General features: G+C 37.3%; 1 protein-coding gene across 4 annotated transcripts in view; it reads left to right on the plus strand.

Moving 5' to 3' along the window:
* GLIS3 (GLIS family zinc finger 3) overlaps nucleotides 1–21,544 on the plus strand; it is a 161,555-nt gene that overhangs the window by 107,618 nt on the left and 32,393 nt on the right. For all 4 annotated transcript variants that reach the window (XM_048292592.1, XM_048292593.1, XM_048292595.1 and 1 more), the window contains exons 4-5: nucleotides 6,258–6,419; nucleotides 7,809–7,919. In XM_048292592.1, coding sequence (XP_048148549.1) covers nucleotides 6,258–6,419; nucleotides 7,809–7,919 — 273 coding nt within the window. The remainder of the gene's footprint in view (nucleotides 1–6,257; nucleotides 6,420–7,808; nucleotides 7,920–21,544) is intronic.

Here is a 21,544-nt window from a genome sequence, read left to right on the forward strand (position 1 = left end):
TACATATTAATGAATTACAGCATTTTCTAAGGTCTAGGAATGGTTTATGTTTTTATTCAGATATATTCCTTCAAAGTTAAAGATTTAAAACTTTTACTTGTCATACTTATGGTCAGTTTATGAATATTATGAAAGTAGGCAAGTCAAGCAGCTTGTCATGCCAATCTCCAACAGTAATTCGCTGTTGTAAATGGGTGTGGAACAATACATTACATGAGTTGGTACAGTGCTCTGGGGGGGCGGGTATTCTTCTCTTCTTCCAAGTAACAGGCGTTAGGATGGAAGGAAATAACTTCCAAGTTGTGCCAGGGAAGGATTGGTTTGGATATTAGCAAAAAATTCTTCACTGAAAGAGTTGTCAAGCACTGGGAGAAGCTGCTCACGTAAGTGGCAGAATCACCATCCCTGGAGGCATTAAAAAGACCTGTAGATGTGGTGCTTGGTGACATGGTTTAGTGGTGGACTTGGCAGTGCTGGGGTAATGGTTGGAGTCAGTGATCTGAAGAGTCTTTTCCAACCTAAAATGATTTTAAGTTTTTTGTATTAAATTCCATTTGAAGAGTACATAGTAGATGAAGAGTGCTTCACTTGTTCCCAGAATAGTGGTCCTAAGTAGTTAAACTTCGTACATTTAACAGGGACTAGAAGAGCTACAAATACCGAGAGTATCCCACTGACAGAGATGATCTCATTAGTTTTGCTGGATTATTGAATTATGAAAAGGTACATAGTAAATCAGCCAAATGCAAAGAAATGTAAGCAGGAAGGAAGACATATAGCTTATGATTACAATATGAGAAATTATGCCTAGAAAAAAGTCTGAGTGGGAATTTAGTAGTACCAACTGTAATCAAAACCCTCAGTAAAATGCTATGACTTAAAGAAGGCTAAGATGATCCTGAAATAAGTGAAAAAGGGAGTTTGATTCATATTACCTGAATACCTAACATTGATAAGACTACCACTGAAATACTGATCATGTATTTTGTATGCCAGGTGAATACAGAAGTAGTCAGAAGGGGACCAAATTACATTGTGTGAGGAGTTTTTAGTACATGTGTCTATGTGGTCATGTGCAATCAGTCATAGATTAATGTGGGTTTGCCATGCATTGGCTGGCAAAAAAAAGAGCCAGGTCTGATTTGAACTGTATATCTGTGAAACCGCTGGTTGTCTTACCTGTGTGGATGCAGTGGGGAAAGCCCAGTCCCACAGTCATGATGCCATGTATCCTTGGACCACTCTGGCATCCACTGTGCTTAATGAAGAGAAGGCATGGAAGGTAGAGATGTTGGTTATTTTCTTATTGTTTTTCATGGAAAGTATTTTTGCTAGGGTAAAGTTTCTTATCTTGTTGACCTTTTAAAATCAGTGAGGAATTTCTCCCCTCTGATACGTATCTTAGCTTCTGGGTGCACATTTTTCTTCTCATTTTGCATCATCAGAGGTTCCCCATGAGTGAATAGGTTACTAAGCCAAACAAGCTGGTATTTTGAAACTCTGGGTATGCATTTGAACCACCTGGTTAATATGTCCTCTGTGTGTGCTTAGGGTTGGGTTGATTTCCCCCAAGTCAGATTGGCAGAGATTTGAAGAGTTCTTCACCTTTCCATCAAGCACATGCCATATCTAACTTTCTGAGGTCATTTGGATGCAGCTCATGTGTCTCCCTATATCAGAGCCTTTTGAGGGGCTCTCAGTCTGTTTCTTGCCTGAGACATGTATTCAGTTTTATTGAAGAATGAATGTATTCTGTCAGTAAAATATCTAGGTTTGTTATGGAGATTTTGTGTGGACAGTAGCTAGCTCTTGTACACAGAAAGTCAGATGCTTCAATTTAATGGTTATAGGCAGGCTAATGTTTAGCAAAGTCAAATTTAAAAAGGAAAACCACACCTCTCCCAGTAAACTTAGAGATAGGCCAGATGAGGAACATGTAATGAAACGTATTTGTTATAATATCACATGAATATTTCCTCACACATGACAATGGAGAAGGGAAATGCTTATCCTTCACACTTCAAAAAATTAAAGATGATCCTTTGCCACATACAGTGATGCTTAAAAATATTTGTGGATCACTGTATAATTGGTTCAGATGAAAAAAGATACTAAAAGCCCAAACTTGAAGATAGTAACAGTGTGTTGTATACTCAATTGAACATTTCTGTAAAATCAAATACTGTTCAGGTGTCAGTATTTCTAAAAGTATTTAGTTTCATTTTGGGGGGATTTGGAATCAATGTCAAAGTAAGTCTGAGAAAGCATTGTATATAGTGAAAAAGCAAATAATTTTGATATGTATAAATAATTTGGGAGAAGGTTAAATGACTTGATAACAGAAAATACCTAGAATCAAAAGTTACCTTTTACATTGCTTATAATGTTAATACAGCAGAAAAATGACAAAAGAAAAAAATGACACTGGGTGCAAAAGCAAAACAAATTCAGACAGGAAAATGTGAATATATTTAATACCAGATTATATTAGATAGGGGATAAAGAAGAAGTTGGGCTGACTGACTTTTAAAATGAAGACTACATACTTTTCAATGAATGGGCAGAGCTCAGACAGATGTCTGCCAGAACAAGTTCTTCAGTCCTTGCTATACTGATGATCAACTGAGATAATCAGAACAGTTACTTTTGCAGAGAAAACTGACTAATTTCTTAGTCACTTGGCCACTGATTATCTGCTACTGATACTGAAGTATTCACACTGATATTACCGTGCTGTTCTATTGTTTAAGAGTCTAAATGTATTTTATAGTGAAGGTGGCCGTTGAATTCCAGTCAAGGCTCAGACATGCATGGTGCATCCAGCAGGGCTTTGGATGTTGAACAGATTATTTTATATAACCTATGAGATTATATTGTCATTTTACAGGAGGGTTGCTGGTATACTGAACATCATTGCTGCATAAGTAAGGATGAACAGTGCATTCATGAGAACATTAATATTTTAAAGTCAAAACACTGCTTTTTCTTTCTGTTGACGTGCTTTACCTTTCCCTGTAAATATATTGTTTCTTGCTTTTCATAACTGGCCTTATAAAAGGAGAAAGTAAACATGAATGTGTTTTAAAAATAACTTTAGGAAGTACAGAGGGGAAATTTTCTGTATGAGCTACTTAATGGTTTCAATTTGCATGCAGTAGTAAAAATAAAAGCTCAGTAATGTGATTTCTGTATTGCAGTTTAGGAAAACATTGCACAATTAATTCCACATAATACTTGCAAAAAACCCTGTTTAATCAGGCATATGTTTAGGGCTGTTAAACAGATTCAGAATGCTAAATGTATGCCATATACTTAAAGTGACTACAACAGTTAATATCTTAGAAAACTTGAGTTCCATTTCAAAATGCAGCTATCAACTCCCTGACTTTTCCCCCCCAGAGGTAATCCTGTCTTGTCTGCGATACTTCCACTGAAATCTGTTTATGAGGATAGAATGTATGCTGTGTTGTTGAAAAGAGTATCTTTTCATTCCTTTTATCTTAAGAATCAGAGATTTCCAAGGCTTCAAGAAATTTGATTTATAGAGGAAACGTTCATTAACTGTTGAGTAAAGGTGGTCTTTTTAATAATACAGGCTTGTAGACTCTGTTTTGCTAGAATGACCTTTTCAGCAATACACAACTATATATTGCCTTGTGAATATACCAGACAGTAATTTAAGGCTGTGGAGGGAAGAGAGAACTATCTTTTCTTCCAATTTATACTCAGCAATGCAGAAGTCTTCAGAAATAACAATTCTTAAATTTTTATGTTTACACTCCCCAGTTCTGCTTACTTAAGCATTTTTGCCCATTTAAAATTAATAGTAATTTTACAACCATAAAAAAAATCATTTACATGTTTAAGTTCATTTGCATGCTTGAAGATTCAAAGTTTAATAACCTGCAAAATAAACAAAACAGAGCCATGCTTCTACAGCTTGTTCATTGATCTGAGTTTTACCCTATAAAATCAATGGCTTCTTGAGGTACTACAATTATACTTATGTACAGCATAGTCATAGTCATTAGAATAAATGGTTTTTCTTTTATGAAGTTGTTACAAAAGAATAACTTGTTTGTATAAGATGGGCTAATCAGTAGACTTCTTTCTAATTTTAACATAGGTGCTCTTGAATTATTTTGCTTTTTGAAGGTCATTTTTTTGAAAGCTTAAAACTGAAAGAGTACATTTATATTAGATGTTAGGAAGAAATTCATTATTGTGAGGGTGGTGAGGCACAGGAACAGGTTGGCCAGAGAAGTTGTAGATCCCTCATCCCTGGAAGTGTTCGAGCCAAGGCTGGATGGAGCACTGAGCAACTTGTTCTAGCGGTTGTCCCTACCATAGCAGGGGGATTGGAACAAAATGATCTTTAAGATCCCTTCCAACCCAAACCATTCTATAATTCTATCATTTTTGTGATTAATTTCTTGTATCAGTTTTTAGCTTCCATGTTTTTATGCTTTCTCCACTCTTTACTTTTTCCTAGAGAAATGTGATATTTTTATCAAGACACTTGTAAGGTGTATTGGTGTATTTTTTTTTTTTTTCTGTAATATTTTCTAAAAATATATCCTTAAGAGTATAAATATTTTTACACTTGCAACAATGTTTTGTATGCATGCTAAAGGTCTGTAAACATAAAGGCAACACTATTTATACAAGCATAAATTAATGTTCAGTGGTCAATCTGGATAATCTGAAATCAAAGGGGATCATCTGAAAAGCATTAGTTCACTTTGTATAAAGGGATGGAATAGAAATAAAAAGTTTCCTGGATGGAGACATTTTCTGAAATGAATATGTGGGAAAGATAAATCACAGTTATGGTATAGCGGGGTGGTTCATCCTCTTTATCAAACTTTAGTTTCTTAATCTTAATTTTAATATTGATGGTTTATAGGTAATGTGATTTATACTTTATTCTTTGAACTTGTAATTCTTTTTTGCAGTAATCCAAAAGACAGATGGTCTTAAAATTAAGTGATACAAATTTTGTATATTTTTTCTCTTTTTTGGAGGAAGTTACTGATTTATAAGAAAGGCATGCCAATTATGATCAGAATTATGTCAGTTTTTCCTATCTGTGCTTTTGTAAACATATTGCTGCATAATATATAATAAAATTTAGTTGTGTTATTCTGACACTGGTGAAAAATGGCCTGTTTCTTCTCAAGTGAATAAAATTAACAGGTAATTAATAGGTAGCAAAATGATGGAAATTTTTGTGTTAGCTTTAGAAATGTTTGATATCTCCGGTACAGAATAATTACTTTTGCAAGTATGCAAGAACTGCAAACTAGCGTGTTATGCATCAGAAGCTTTAGATAGTGGCTTTGCATAGTGGGATATGCAGCAGCTGAAACTAATGAGATTAATTGATCCTGACTGATAGAATTTTAAAAAGCCTGCCCTTCTGATAGTCATAAATATTTAAGTCTAATTGAAATCAAGTGCATATAAAAATGCTGGTGTCAAATAGAATGGACCTTTTACTTTCCCTTAGGTTACAGTATGCTATGAGAACACGATGATGAAAATCTTGTTTTCTGTTCCTATAAACATAGATTTCTCCACAGATGCAGTACTTGATTAAGTATAGAAGTACTGTGCCACATGGTTATTGGTTTCCCATAGGAATTACATCCTATTTTGACAGGCTTACAGTATTTTTAGTGCTTCATACATTTACTCATGGTAGAAAGGTAAAAATATATTTCAGAAGTCATTTTACTTTTTGCATCACCATTAGCCAGGCAGAGCAGACTGATACTTCCCCGCATGCCTTTGCTATTGCTCTGTAGGTTGGGCTGGTACTAAGAGATGCCTCAGTTAGGGTCAGTTGCCATTATCCAAAGAAGCCTGGAGCTGATACAGGGATGGTTAGCAGAGGTCTTGGGAACCTCACAGTGAGTGTTTTGCTCTTGGCATGCTACAGGGAGGAGAATCAGCTGGTGCTGTGTTAACCAGACAGGTGCTGCATTCTCACCTGGTTGGTCCCTTTGGGTCTCAGTGTGCCATCTGCAAAATCTAGGACATGCTCTCCTAATTCAGCCATGTGCAGGGAGGATAGGTACGTTTTTACACTCTAAATAGTTTGAACCCTGCAGCAACACCCAAGCCAGGCCCTGCAGAGCTACCCAGCCATAGCAGGCTGGAGGTCTCTGCATGCCCTTTTACTCTCCTGTTCGGTGTTTGCTGTTGCAGTTTACTGTGTGTGCTTTCCTTTCAAATAATTTCTTTCTCTTTTCTAGTTTGAGGGTTGCAAGAAAGCCTTTTCCAGACTAGAAAATCTCAAGATTCACTTAAGGAGCCATACGGGTGAAAAGCCGTACCTTTGCCAGCACCCTGGCTGCCAGAAAGCTTTCAGCAACTCCAGTGACCGCGCCAAGCACCAGAGGACACACCTGGACACTGTAAGGACACAGAAGTCCCATTGCAGTCCCCTGTACAATAGACCATCTGATCCTTTCCTCCAGCTTGGTGACAGCAGGTAGCCCATAAGAGATAGGTCTGATGAGGCTGTTGAAGCTGCTTCAAAAGTGACCCAGTAATCTAAGCATGCAAGAAGATGGACCAAACTAGTTGATGAGAAGACCACAGTTCCATGGTCTTTGCTGCAGGTAGAGGCAGTAGCTTTCTTCCACTTAGTTGATATTTAGGGAAACTGAAGCCATCTGCGATAATAAGTCCTTTTCTTTGACAAAAACTTAAGGCTAGGACATGTACCAGAAAGTCAAGAGAGGTAGAATAATTTTGTTAATCTAAAAATTTTCATGCTAACAGATTGTTGCTTTAAATTTGAGTCACAGCTGAGATTTGTTTGAAAAACTGTTTCAGAACAAAAGATCATGTTTTCACAGAGACGGTTTCCAAAGGGCAGGAGTTCAGAAATACAATTAAAACAATGCCATTTGAGTTAAATGGATGTTTAAAAAATAAATTATCGATTTTGAATAGCTGATACTACAGCTGGCAAGTTAATTATTTGTACAAGGTGTTTTCAGAAATGCTTTGTGAAACATAAGTGGATAAATTGCAAAATAGCTAATTTCAGGAAACAGTTTGACCTAATGTTCATTTAATACTTTGTATTGTGAACCTACAAATCTTCAGGGAAGACAGACAGATTAGAACACTCAGGATGAGGTATTTATATGAGTTAGATTTATTGGGCTTTCCTTTAAGAAAACTATAAAGATATGACAAGACTGGTATTTTTCTAAAATGAAGTATTATTAGAAAATATGAGCTGAAGCAGTTGGTTGGTACTTCACATTAAAATGCCTTTTTTTTTTTTTTTTTTGTATGTTATACTTTTGAAACTTCAATATTCAATACTTGGTTTGGTTTTTGCTTGCCTTCTTTGTAATATAGTAAACTAACACTTATTCTTGTTCTCTTTTTCTGAAGCAGATCCTTCTATAATCCTAAACAGTCTTTCTGGGCCTTTACTGCAGTTTCTTTACCTGATTCACTAAAGACTGTAATTTCTGATTAAGTCAAAGATTGCTCTGAGGGTGGAAGAATTGTAAGTATATCCAGCAATATTCATTGTACTGATTAGAAAAAAAAGGTAACAATGAAAGGTGCTGTAATGAAAGCTTTCCTTTTGTTTGTCTTCCTTAAGAGCTTTACTTCATCCTTTCCCCCTCTAACAAATTGCCAGCACTCTGCTTGTAATAATGTACATTTTTGTTCTGTACTAGTGTGGTTTGCAGCATCCCAAGGCTCAAAAAGGATTCTCCTGAGTTAAAATAATTTGTGATAAAACAGCATCTTTATCCTTTTTCTTTTTGATTTAGAAACCTTATGCATGTCAGATTCCAGGATGTACTAAGCGGTACACAGATCCAAGTTCCCTAAGAAAGCATGTGAAAGCCCATTCTCCCAAAGATCAACAAGTCAGGAAAAAGGTAATTTTTCTACTGTCTTGACTGGTGTAAAGCTTATGAGAAGAAATCAGTGTTATAGTATTAGATGTTTCAGTGCATCTTCAAGTACTTGGGTTGATTTCAGACTGTGAATTAGAAAAACCAGCAAATTATATTTAGATGTGGTTCATATATAGATAATTTCAACTTTGACTTAATGAGGCTACCTGATTTAAAGATTTATGTTTTTTGATGTGATTGTTAATCACTAAGTGTACATAACAAGGCAAATAAAAATAATTTTTGCCAACAGAAGTGCTTGGTTTCAAATTCTGCCACTTGGTAAATACACAATATTACAAAATACTGGCCAGTCTCAGATGGAAGGATGAGGGCAGTATGTGAGATTAAGCTCTGAATTATATTTCCACATTCCAGATACTTCCAACACCAAGATATTTCACAATGCTGATTCCCTGTGGATATCAAGTCCATGAGTCATCAACTGTTTATAAGTGCATCTCTAAAGAGCTGAGCTGTGACCTAAAGGAATGATTTTTTTGGGGGGGGAGCGTTTTTCATCATAGCTCATATTAATCACTGGCACTATTTCATTAGATTATTTAGATTATTGAGTTTGAAAGTCTAAGCTTTCATTTTAAAGGAAACTGGTTCTGATAAAATGGAAACATGCATGAAGGGAGGGACAGATAAACCTTTGAGATGTCAACCCCATGTTGAACAAGTTATAGTTTAGAAGTTTTAAAATTAAATGCACAGCCATTCACAGAAAATAGCAAGAAAATCACTTGTGCAGCACTGGAAGCATTGAGTGGCAGTATTTAAAGCTGCAGTATAAAAACTGGAAGAGTAAGTTTTTATTCAGTGGTTTGTTGAAGCAGGACATGGCAGTAGGAACTGACCTACAGTGTTCATGAGGGATTTCCATTAAACTTATGTGTGTCCACTCCTGTATCAGAGATTAAGTAAATGAGCATTCATTTTCACCTTAGTAAGTAGTTCTTTGGCTCCCTTGTTCCTATGAATGCTGCCCAGAGGCAGGACTGCCAAATGAGGTCTGTGAGCCTTGTCCTGCCTGTCCCAGAAGTGCAACTTGGCCATCCAGACACCATCTCCTACAAGCATGGTCAGCACATTGCGTTCTGAGAAGTTGTGTGATGTCTCAATTAAAATTGGCATAATGGACCTTAATATAGTAATTAAAGTTCTGCTGTAGAGTTACTGTCATTGAAGGTGAAATAACGTTACTGCTTCTGTTGTTTTCTCATGTTGCACTACTATGTCAGATTTTCCTTCTTGCATTTCAATCACTCTTTGATTTTGCTCATTTTTAATTTCCTCTTTGTGCCAAACAGTTTAAACTTGGCCCTTTTTACTCCTCACTTCACTCTCTCTGAGCACACTCTAGACTTAAAATTATCCATTTTTTTCATCCCTCTTTGATAAGGATTTATTTATGCTCACTGGTCACTTGGGATATATTAATATATATAAGGAGAAATATGCCAAACTTCTACAAAAACAAAAGAAAAATTGTGGCTTCTATCAAGCCAGATACTTAAAACACAGATAAAGTTTGCATAATGTTTACAAGGTACAACATAGTTTGTTGCTGGACCTTTGAGAAGTTATAATTACTAACTAATATTATGCTTTGGTATTTGAAATATTTTCTGACAGTAATAATAACAAAAAATAAGAACAAAAACCCTTTTATTGAAGAATTAAGGTTATTTATGGATTTAATTAAAAGTGAAAATTGGCTTAATGTCAAAAAGGTAATTACGAAAATGTGAATTCATCAAAAATAACCATAAAAATTCCAAGGTGATAAAGACACAGTGGACTAATAACTTCCAGCCGTAGGGATCTATTCTGTTACAGAGAATGAAACCCTTTGCTGTCACACCCCGTTAGTCATGGATTCCTTTAATATATCGTGCCTGACTGGTTTTAATCCTCCTTTTCACCTCCCCCTGCATACCAAGTGACATTGTTGTGGCGTCTTAGGTTGCTGGCTCTCCAAGACTGTACCTGCAAATGTGTCTTTGATGTTGCACAGACTTAAATAGCAGGATGAAGTGTATTCATAAGAGTAGAATCAGCTACTTGCTGTGCTGATGTTTACATTGAGTCTTCACCCCGGATTCTGTAGATGTTTCTTCAAAGTATTTGACTCTTTCCTTGGATCTCTAAGATAGGGCCAGATTATGCAATGGGATATAGGTAAATTTCCATCTCTCAATTATTTTAAGCAACTTCTGTTGATATAGGTCTATGACTTACCATATAAGGCAAAAATGCTTTTCCTGCAAATCCATAATGCAGTCACTGTTCCCCTTCCGTAGTTATTCACTAAATACGTTTAACTGGGAATCTCTCCAGGTAATGAGATGAAATCCTGTATACCAAGAAGATTCCAGCACAAATGCATTTAATGAAAGCAATTTAATGGATAGTACAATAAAATTTCATTTACTCTTCGAAGGAAAGCAGAGCCATGAGAGAGTAAAGATAGTCATGCCTGCTTTCATCATCTTTGTGTAATTTGAAAAATTCTTGATAAAAATGAGGGCAAACAAGTACACAAAGACCATGTAAATATCTGTGAACAGATGCTGAAAATCTTTAGTAAAATATTTTAGGTACAAGTCTGTAATCTTAAATTATTTTGGTGGAATAAAAAGCAGTGTTTATTATCTTATTTTAAAAAAGAAAAATTGCTGACTCTGCCAGGATTTCATCTTCCCATTGGGAAGATAGATGGAGTTTCTTCTAAGCCAGGAAGTCAGTGAAAGAGAACTAGACAGTACCCAAAATGAGAGATTATAGTGATGCTGAGAGGAATGTTAATGTACAACATGCCCCTCAACTACAATTACTTTTGAAATGTATTCTCTTTTTAATCTTGTTCTCATTTCAGCTTTGACAGGAAAACTGAAAAGATTTTTTCTGTAAGTTGGCTAGACAAGTAAGCTTATTTTCAGTTGGCTACACTTTTTTGATTTCAGTAAAGCACAAATGTCTTTCATCTGTGAACTGATGGTACTGTATTCAAAATCAAGAATCCATAGCTCTTTTAGTTCATAATTCTTTTTATTGAAGTTGAAAATGAAAATGCAATTGTGGAACATATCAGCCAGATAGAAACATTCTAACATAGTTTTGGGTATTAGAGAGCAGGGATTCCTTACTGCAGCGTGCTGGTCACTCAGAGGATCCTGTCTCCAATCGAATCCAAGCATCAGGTAAACAGAGTCTTTATCATACAAAAATAATCACATGTTCATTAGCTATTGACCCTTACTTGGTGTATATGTTTTACTTTCTTTTACATGGTCTCATCCCTTATCAGATATCCTTATAGGTCCCTTGGGGTTTGTCTTCAATGTCCTTTGTCATTTTTAGGTGGCTGTTCCTTGACCCCCACTTTTGAGTAAGTGCAATATTGTTGTTTTGCATAACTTCTGCTTTGTCAGCCTTGCAGAGCTGAGCTGGCATCCTGCTTGTGTTTTGCATGGCTTCTGTTTGCCTAAGTTACATCCTTTATCTATTTCTCCAAGGCTGTGCTGTTCCGTTCTACTGTCCTTGATAAGAGTGAAATGTTGTTCTGTTCCATTCGTATCATTCTACTCATTATCATGTCCATATCATATCATTAACACAATCCAGATCCTGTGCTATTAGAACACATAACCACAGGAATGGGTCAGGTTGGAAGGGATCACAGTGGGTCATCTGGTTCAGCCTCCCTGTTCTGGGTCATCCCAGGGCACACGGCACAGGACTGTGTCAGACAGTTCTTGAACATCCCCAGTGAGGGAGACTCCACAGCCTCTCTGGTCAATCTGTTCCAGTGCCTGGTCACCCACACAGTAAAGAAGTTCTTGCTCATATTCATGTGGAATTTCCTGTGTGTCAGTTTCTGCCCATTGCCTCTTGTCCTGTTGCCTGGCACCACTGAGTAGAGCCTGGTCCATTCTCTGACACCCTCCCTTCAGACACTTACAGGTATTGATGGGGTCCCCTGTGTCATCTCTTCTCAAGGCGAACAGGCCTAACTCTCAGCATTCTTCGTAAGAGAGACCCAGTTTGAAACTTGTATAGAAGGTCAATTCCACCATTATGCTCTTCATGAAGATCCATTTGTTGTGTAACCTAGCACTCAGCCTTGTACAAGTATGAGATCATTGTCTTTTCCATGTAAGTATACCATGAAAAGTAATTTGCTATTTCTGTAGCAGTCATGCTGAAGAAATCTGTATTTGTGAATCTAAAGAAAATATTTAATTCACTTTCAAATACTGCAGTGCAGTTCCCACTGTGAACGGAATGGAATGGACTCTCCACTGGCTTTGTGTAGATGTTGTCATGAATATCTGCAATGTGCATTGCCTTTCTTAAAGGTTTTCTCTTTTAAAAAAGTGCATTTTCAAATAGATGAGAGACAATTTAAAAAGGACAAAAGATTGCTCTAATTTTGTGCAGCTGTTTGGCAAAGACAAGATCAGTTCAGTAACATTGACCTTATCATTGGAACAATGCAGTGGCTATGCTTTTAGATAGTTTTAATTTTATCCATACCAGTGAATAGCTGTTGTCATATATAATAGTTCTTTAAGCCAATGTGTCCTGCCAAAAAAACCCAAACCCCACAAAGATTTGAAAGATTGTTTCTAGTTAATTAAAAGAAAGTGAAATAGATGAAGATAGCTCCATCTTTGTGAAAAAAAGGAAGAGAAAATTTGAACAGTTGACATAAACAAGATCAGCTAAAGGGAATGCAAAAGTCCAAGTCTGGACTTTGAATTGGAGGATGATTTATACCAAATAATTTCCTCTTTCATCTCACCAGCCTTTGATTCCTTGGCAGTTCTAACAGTGACCAGATCACATCTTTGTTCTTTTCATTTAAATTATTTATACGTCAGATATATTATTTAGACAAGCTTTGAGATATTGAATGCTTTCCTGACAATTGCCTCTAAAAGCTGTCTGTTCTGTAAACCTGCACCGTCTTAGACCATTCAAATGGGTCTTGAGGAACCCATACAAGGATTCAGCTGATCAGATAGGTTAACACCTCAGCAGATGCATCAGTGCCACTCCTAGGTTACTATTTAGTCTTAGCTTAACACAGGAATTATGTTTGTTCTTCTGGTTTTTTTCTGAGACAAAAGTTTTTGTACTGTCTCTGCCAGAAATCAAATATCACAGAGGCATAGCTTTAGAAAAGGCAGCCCAAAGGATATTTCTAAAAATTATCTAGACATTATGGAGATTTTTTTAAATTGTAGTTTATATGGTGCATGTACCAAATCACTAAGGAATAGATGGAGTGATGAGACCAAAAGAGATAAGGGGTATGTGCATGGCTTCTAGATTGATTTATTTCTGTCCAGTAATCTTCCTTTTTCACACAGATTGGTCAGCTGTAAAATGATGGCTGAACAGTCACTTTTGGGAAGTTAGCAAAATGTTATCCCAATGACAATGGATGCTTCTATCATTTCTTCCTGTGATATCTGACTGGAAGGAGGTTTTTTCAGCTTTTATTTTGCTGTGCAGGAATAAAGGACAGAAGGCAATCAGAATTTCTCTGATCTTGCTCCTATTAATGCATGATCCCTTCCCCATTGCATTAATTGCTCTTCCAAAACTGATCAGCTAACAATGGTAGGTTTTCATAATGCTTTTCCTGATCATGATGAGAAAAATGGTGATAGACTGCACTGCTGAGATGAAGCAAGCAGTATGACACCTCAGCCATATCCACTCTTCAGACTGTAGTAGAGGCTAGTAGTAGAGCAGACAGTCCACACTAGGTGTGGAGCACATTGAAAACGATGGGATAAGGCTATAAATTGTCTGGCCAAAGCAATTACTGGCATTGCCTTGCAGAGTGGCCTCTGCTGAACTTGATGAGGATTCCCGTCTGAACTGAGGGGGCTTTACAGAAGCAACCTTGCTTATAAAGGTCCTGCAGGTATTCCTCTTCTCCCACTGTGCAACCCCCATTTTAGCAAAAAGGAGATACAAAATCCTCACCTTTAGAGGCAGATCTTAATAACTGAATTCTTCTGAAGCCTAGTGTTTTTAAATTCATTTTCTAACAGTTCACCTTTTCTCTCTTAGAGCCCTGTAATCTATAAGGTATATAGAATATATAATGATTTGGCTTGGAGGGAGCCTTAAAGAAGACCTAATTTCAATGCCCGTGCCAGGGGTAGGGACCCCTCCCTCTAGACCAGGTTGCTCAAAGCCCCATCCAGCCTTGAACACTTCCAGGGATGGGGCATCCACAACTTCTCTGGGCAGCTTGTTCTAGTGTTTCACCACCCTCACAGTAAAGAATTTCTTCCTGACATTTAATTTAAACCTACTCTCTTTCAGTTTTAAGCCAGTCACCCTTGTCCTGTCAATACAGTTCCTGAAAAAGGGTCCCTCTCCAGCTTCCCTGCAGGCCTCCTTCAGATACTGGAAGGTTGCTGTGAGGTCTCCATGCAACCTTCTCTTCTGCAGGCTGAACAGTCCCAGCTTCCTCAGTCTGTTCTTGTAGGGGAGGTGCTCCAGTCCTCTGATGAACTTTGTGGCCTCCTCTGGACTCAATCCAATACACATCCTTCCTGTGCTGGGACCCCAGAGCTGGATGCAGCACTGCAGGTGGGGTCTCAGCAGAGCAGAGCAGAGGGCTGGAATCCCCTCCCTGGCCCTGCTGCCCACGCTGCTTTGGATGCAGCCCAGGACACGTTTGGCTTTCTGGGCTGTGAGTGCACATTACCAGCTCATGTGGAGTTTTTTGTCAATCATCGCACCCACAGGGATGATTTCAAACACTTCTCAGCCCAACCTGAAGTTATGATATATAAACCTTTCCATCTTACAATGAAAACAAGAAATACGAAAAAACCCTATTGCTTAAAGTCATAATATTCACCTATTGAAAAAAATTTCTCTGGAACTAAGGCATACAGGTGTTTTCAAAAGGTGAACATGGAAATTTCTATAAAGTTTTGAGAGATTGTCTGGATGGCTATTTTGTGGGTTATGTCAGCAAATACATTATTCCCTCAGCAAAATAATACAGACCTCTTGCCTCTTACACAGCTTTACACTTCTTGATCGTTCATTTTTTAATTGCTTTACAGTACAGTAGAAACAGGCTTTTTATTGTGACTACATATTGATTTTATCACACAACTGATGAAGCTACCAGTTTGTTTAAAGATTCTAGAAAAACCAAAGATTTATACCTGCCTTTAGATTTTGTGAATAACATGAGAAGAAAATAGTGTCTGGGGATTTTTTTAGCTGGTATCTTTTATGTGTTAATGTCATGATGGGTTTCCAGTTTTTTCTTTCATTTCCTTTCTTTTTCAGTATTTGAACTAAGCTTTCTTTGCAACTCAAGAAACACAGTGCTTGTTGTGTTTCTTACATGAAAGAAATTAATTTTTTTTTCCTGCTCAGAAGGTTCAACTGATGAGAAAGGAGGCAGCCAAGGAGGGTTAGAGCATTACACCATTGGTGTTTCAGAAGGTCATTCAGGCACTAAGCTAATTACCAGTGACAGTCTCCATTATGTGACTATATTAATCTGGAGGAACTGCTCTGTTTGAGAATACCTTCCACATGGGGAGCGAACATACTACCATATGAGATAAGCTGCTTCTGCATCTTTCAGTTTTTGCTTGACCTTATCCAGACTCTTGGTTCAGATTTCACTGTTTAAATTGCAAAAGGGAGAGAATGGGTTGAAAGAGAAGCCAATCTATTTTCTTGCTTTGAGAGTAGTTGAAAATAAGGATATTTTCCCTCATTTGTTCTCTATGGAATCCACTTTAAAAATGTCACCGATGCAAAAAGAAGTGCATTCAGGGGCGAGAGGTCAGTGAGCAGTGCCCATGGCAACTAAGAAACTATTCTGCAGAAGAAAATGCAGTAAAGAGTAAGTGTTTTAATCCTCAACTTTAATCCCTGTACTTCCTGTCTTCAGAATGAAATATAAATCAGACACCATGGTGTTCAGCAATTTTTCGTGAAAGGGAAGTTTGCAAAAACGGATTAGGAATGGGCAGCAGTGTTTAAGGAATTTAATCATACAATTTGTTGGAAAACTTTTGAGACTAGGAATGATGAGTTCTTTTGAGTGTTGCCAGTGAGAAACAGGAAAGCAGACTCTGAAAGCAGTGTAGCTTTGGTGTGGCTGACTGCCCTGTCCCTGCGCCAGCTGTTGCAGCAGCAGTGATGTGTGCTGTGGTGGGATGCACATGCCTCTCATGGAAGCTCCATTGTGGGGGTTATGCTTTGCCAGCACTACATTTAGTACTTTGCTCATCAGGGAGAAGGAAAAGTTGAAATACCCCAGTGATTTTCATAGTATTCTGACTGCTGTGGCAGTTTTTATAACCAGAAGATTGTTGATTCATTTTACTTACTCGTTAACATTGTTATTCCATATGATGATTCCTTCCTGCACTTGGTTTCTGTCCTGAGCTTGTACTCTGGCAGTGTGATGTGCTGAAAAATGTGCAAGAAAGAAAGAACAAGTGCTGTCACCCTCGTTATATTTACACCCATGGCAAAAAAATAAGTCCAGATTGTCTCAAAATTCTGTAAACAGCTGTCAGTGCATGCTCATAGCATATCATGTGTTTTGGGTCCAGTTTTGATATCAAACAATACCCTTTCTCTATTTCTTTGTCTTCACTTCTGTGCCACAGCATATGCATGAACATGGTCTTGATAGAGAAGGAGTCTTTCTTTTGATGGCCTGGTTGAGAGAATCTGTGGGTGGACTTGGCAGTGGTAGGTGTATACTTGGACTTGGTGACCATACTGGTGTTTTTCAACCTAAATTATTCTATGTTTTTATAATTCTGTGATTCTCATTAGCCTGTCACTCTTCAGCCTGGGCTTTAAATGCACTGTCCAGTTCATTATGCCCCTTAAGCATCACCAGGGTCTGAGCAAGCAAGTTATAAACTGTGCACAGGATGCCAAAGAGGCTGCAATTCAGCACCCTGACACCAGCACAAATACCCTTCGAGTCTTTAGTGCTGTCCTCAATGAATGTTCCTGTTCCAGACTGAGACGTCCTCTGCAATTTCACATTGTTGGATATGGGTGTGGGCAGCTGCATTGGCAAGTACTGATTTTGGAGTCCTCAGTAGTGCTCCTGAAGCAGTGATATACTGGCCTCACTGGCAGTGCCCATTTGAGGAGGACCTTCATCTGCCCATTTCTTTCCTCCCTGTGATGCAGAACTCTGCCCTTTCTCTGGCACAGCTGCTTATGAGACTGCTCTGTAAGCTGAATTATGGCTTTAAGAACAACAGAAACCCCAACCTGACACAGTAATGCTCAACAGTAAATCAGAGGCAGTAGAAACTTGGAAAGTCAGCAGTGCCAACCTAGCCAGCACTTCACATTATCATCTCACCTGATAAGGACAGTAGAGCAGAACAGCATTTTACTCTGATAAGGAGAGTAGAACAGAACAGCACAGCCTTGGAGAAATAGATAAAGGATGTAACTTAGGCAAACAGAAGCCATGCAAAACACAAGCAGGATGCCAGCTCAGCTCTGCAAGGCTGACAAAGCAGAAGTTATGCAAAACAACAATATTGCACTTACTCAAAAGCAGGGATCAAGCCACATAAAAAGGACATGGGACATTGAAAACCACCAAAGAACCTATAAGGAGTTCTAATCAGGGTGCAGCTATGTCAACTAAATTAATATATAAACAGCTAGTAAGGGGGGATAGCTAATGAATCTGTGATCAGTGTGTATGATAAACACTGTTCACCCAATGCTCAGGACACGCAATTGGAGGAAGGATCCCCTGAGTGACCAGCACGCTGCACTAAAGAATGCCTGCTCTCTAATACTCAAAACTGTGTTAGAAAGTTCCTATCTGGCTGATGTCAGTATCATGCCATGTAGCACACTAAACGGACAACTCACAGACAGTGAATGAAAATGTACAGGGATTTCCAGAGGAATCTTTACAAAAGTAAAAATCATATGCATGAAGGCTAATCCTTTTGATCTCATGATAGTTGAATGGTAGAGTTTTTTCAGTTCTAGTCCTAGGCTCTAATCAAGATATTATTTTGAACAGAGTATTTCCATGTATGACCTGGTACATGCATGCACTTAGGTTCTGGTGGAGATAAATACAAAATCAAATATTTAAAGTGCAGGCCAATGTTATATAGAGGATGCTGCAGTTTAAAAAAAAAAGAAAAAAACATATGAGAACCTTTCTTTCTGTATACTAACAATTGCTGACATTATCTACAGACTTCATGGCAATTTTTGGTGATTTGTGATGGGGAGAAAAATATGTTTGTGTTAAATGAAGCACCTGGTGGATAAGTATATATTTATTTTACACAATTTTCCTCTCATGAAGTGAAAATTTGCCAAACAGATGTATTTTTGGAAAGGGAAAGCAAATAATTCTGCACTTACTTGGAAAAACTGATGCTTAGCAGTATCATATAATAGCTATATCCCCAAATCCCTCTGGCATGAAACAGTAGGTTTTTTCCTGCTTTTTGAATATGAACAGGTCAGCTATTAGACTGATGTTCACACAACAATCAGCTACAAGCCTCTTGGAACTGCCTGAAAAAGAGGATGAAATAGAAAGGGTCATAGGTATAATTTATATAACATTTCAGATTTGATACAATCTGATATGGGACCTGTCAGAGAAGTAATATGTGTGTGTGTGTGCAAACATCTGTATGGGTGCTTTTTAGTTGTGTGAAGCAAAATAATAATCAATTTTCAGCAGAACTGTGGCTTTTTTGTTTATTTTAGAAAAAGGCCACTGCACTCTCTCAAACTGTACTTCCCTTCTTTAAACTAAGATTCTCAGTTGGATTTTGGTATTCAAAGTTTCCTTTCAGATCTGGCCCAGCTGCAATTTTTCCCCTTAAAGTGGTGTTCTTGGTGGTCTGTATCATTTTAGTGATGATATAATCCAAAATATTCCTCAAATTAGAATAATACCAATCAAAAGAAAACTCTCTTTTCTATATATAATAAGAGTAGAATTAATTTTAGTGTTGTCAGTCTTAATTCAACCATGTTTTCCTCTTGTAGTATTGCTTTAAAATCAGAATTTCTTCTCAACTTGAAATTTGCCAAAGTTATCTAATCATGTAGGTTCTAAGTCCTTTTGATTTTTAATGCAAGATGCTTTTTAGTATGTTTTCCTGATTTATGCTAGAACATTAAGATGGAAACCATTTTTGTATTGAACTTAAATGTTCAATATAGCAAAACTTTGAGAGTAACAAAAGTAACTATTTCCTGCATAAAACCTAACATTACTACTGTGCAGATAGGCTAGTTTAACTTGATTTTTATTGTTTTTCTGGCCAAGGGTTTAATTGAAATAGAATGTAAAAGCAGGGAAAAGTAGCACACTCACACACACACATGCACGCACACATATGTGAAAGCTGTGGTAGACAATTAGCAGAACATTTCTTTCTAGAAGTCCTGCACAGATGACTCACTGAAAACAAAAGGTAGAGGGATCCCTTCTGTCTGCATTGCTTCTTTGCCCCAAGAAGTCTGAAGCCTCCGGAAGCAAGAATTAGGACAATTTTTATTGATTCTGTGTCATTTTCTGTTGAGAGAAAGGTTTCGTACTGTGCAAGAAAGCACTGGACCTTGAAGCTGATCTTTGTGAGTTAAAGGGTGAACTGTATCTAGCAAGCAAAACTGTAATATGAGTAAATACTGTCTTACAGCATCACTTCACAGTGAACTTGTAATTTTCTAGTGGGGACATCTATGTACTCTCAATGTCATGATACTCACAGGACATAATTTTACTCTAACTGTACGAGTAAATATTAAATTCTGGCTACTCCTTCAGAAAAGCTAGTACAATATGTGGCTCTGTGTAGACAGGGTGTGCTTCACTCTCTCAATGCCAGCTTAAATTACAGACAATAAAAATGAGTAAAAACTACCGACTTTGTATTTGACAAGTATTTCTTAGTAAGCTTAATTCAAAGACCATGTGAATAGCAGAAATTCCTCCTTGTCTTTATATGCAAAACAAAACCACATCTATAGAGCTATCACAGTTAGTGTAAAACAATTCCTGTCAATGAAACATAGCAGTATTTAGGGGTTTTTTGCTGGTTTTAGACATGGCAGACACATATCTAACTTGCATAAAATAAATAGACTATCACTAATGTCTCACATATGTAAATACTCTACTAGGTGCACAGCATGCATATATAATCCATTAAGCACATGTTTATGTAAGCAAGATTTAAAATACTATGATTTGATGAGATAACTGGCATGTTTGAATGACTGAAGGAGTTCTGGACTTTGGTGAAGAATTAATCAAGTTAATCTGAATACGTATAGGCAGGTTTTGAAGTTACTGAACTATTTTGTGTGGCTTAGGATTTCTCAAACTATACTGCTTCTTTTCTTATGAAGTGTATTCATAAACACAACTATTGTAAGTTTTCCTTGATGGTGTCTGACTTCTGTTATACAGCAGCAATGCTGAAGAAACTAGCCAGGTGGTACAAAAACATGCAGATCTCAGATAAAACACACACGGGTGAGAGAAACATGAAAAAAAGGATCTTTTCTTGTAAGGAGACATTTTCTCCGGAATTATGTCACTCATCAAATCAACAGCATGCCTCTGCTTTTGAACTCAAGTATAATGAAATTGAAAACTGAGGAATAAGAATCTTACTCCCTTCTAATTACTTCTGCTTGTTTCATTTAATCTTGGGTAATTATTTATTCATATGCAAAATGTACAGGAGTAGAATTTCCATCCATTGTTCTGAAAGGCGATAAACATTAGCTGATTGTCACAGAAGTAAAACAGTTGTAAATCATGACTGACAGATTGTTTTGTATATTAGAAAAAACTGCCACATTCCACCAGTGGAAATGGTTCTGTTTTTCCAAATACCAAACTTCACAAGTATTACCATAAAATTGAGTTAATAAATTCAAAAACTATTATTTGGAACAAATATCAAATACAGAAAAGTTTTAAGTGAGCAGAGCAATTGATTGTTAATTTGAACTTTGGTCAGCCATAAATTTAGTTTATATTACAGCACACAGAAAATGGCTGTGCTCAGCATGGTAGAATTGTCAGTTATTCATTTCACCATTCAGTGAGGTAACTTCATAACCATACATTTCTTAAAAACAGATTGCCAAGTTTTCAGTCCCAGCATGATTGTACTGGTGCTTAGCTGAGTGATCATGAGAGAAGCAAGATGATCATGGGGAAGTGACACATTTCAGTCACAGTGCTGGGAGATCTGTGCTGGGATAGGATTCATGTAGATGTCAAAGAGCGTCAACTTTCTTTTGCAGTTGAATGATAAGGCTACAGTCCAGGCTGGAAAAGAAAAGTGGTATTGTTAGAACGGAGCAAGAAATAGAGAGCAGCAGTTATATCTGGTCAATTATTATTTCTCTTTTATGGCTTTTTTAACTGAAGATAAAATCCTAGGGTTGCAGAGAACGGTTCATGGTTTTTGCTTGGTTTTAAGATCAACTGTCTTTTCATTGTCTGTTCTGTGTTTCCTGACATACTAAAGAAAAGTCATAGCTCTGATTTCCCT

Source organism: Corvus hawaiiensis, chromosome Z (genome assembly GCF_020740725.1).
Source record: "Corvus hawaiiensis isolate bCorHaw1 chromosome Z, bCorHaw1.pri.cur, whole genome shotgun sequence".
Taxonomy (NCBI): Eukaryota; Metazoa; Chordata; class Aves; order Passeriformes; family Corvidae; genus Corvus; species Corvus hawaiiensis.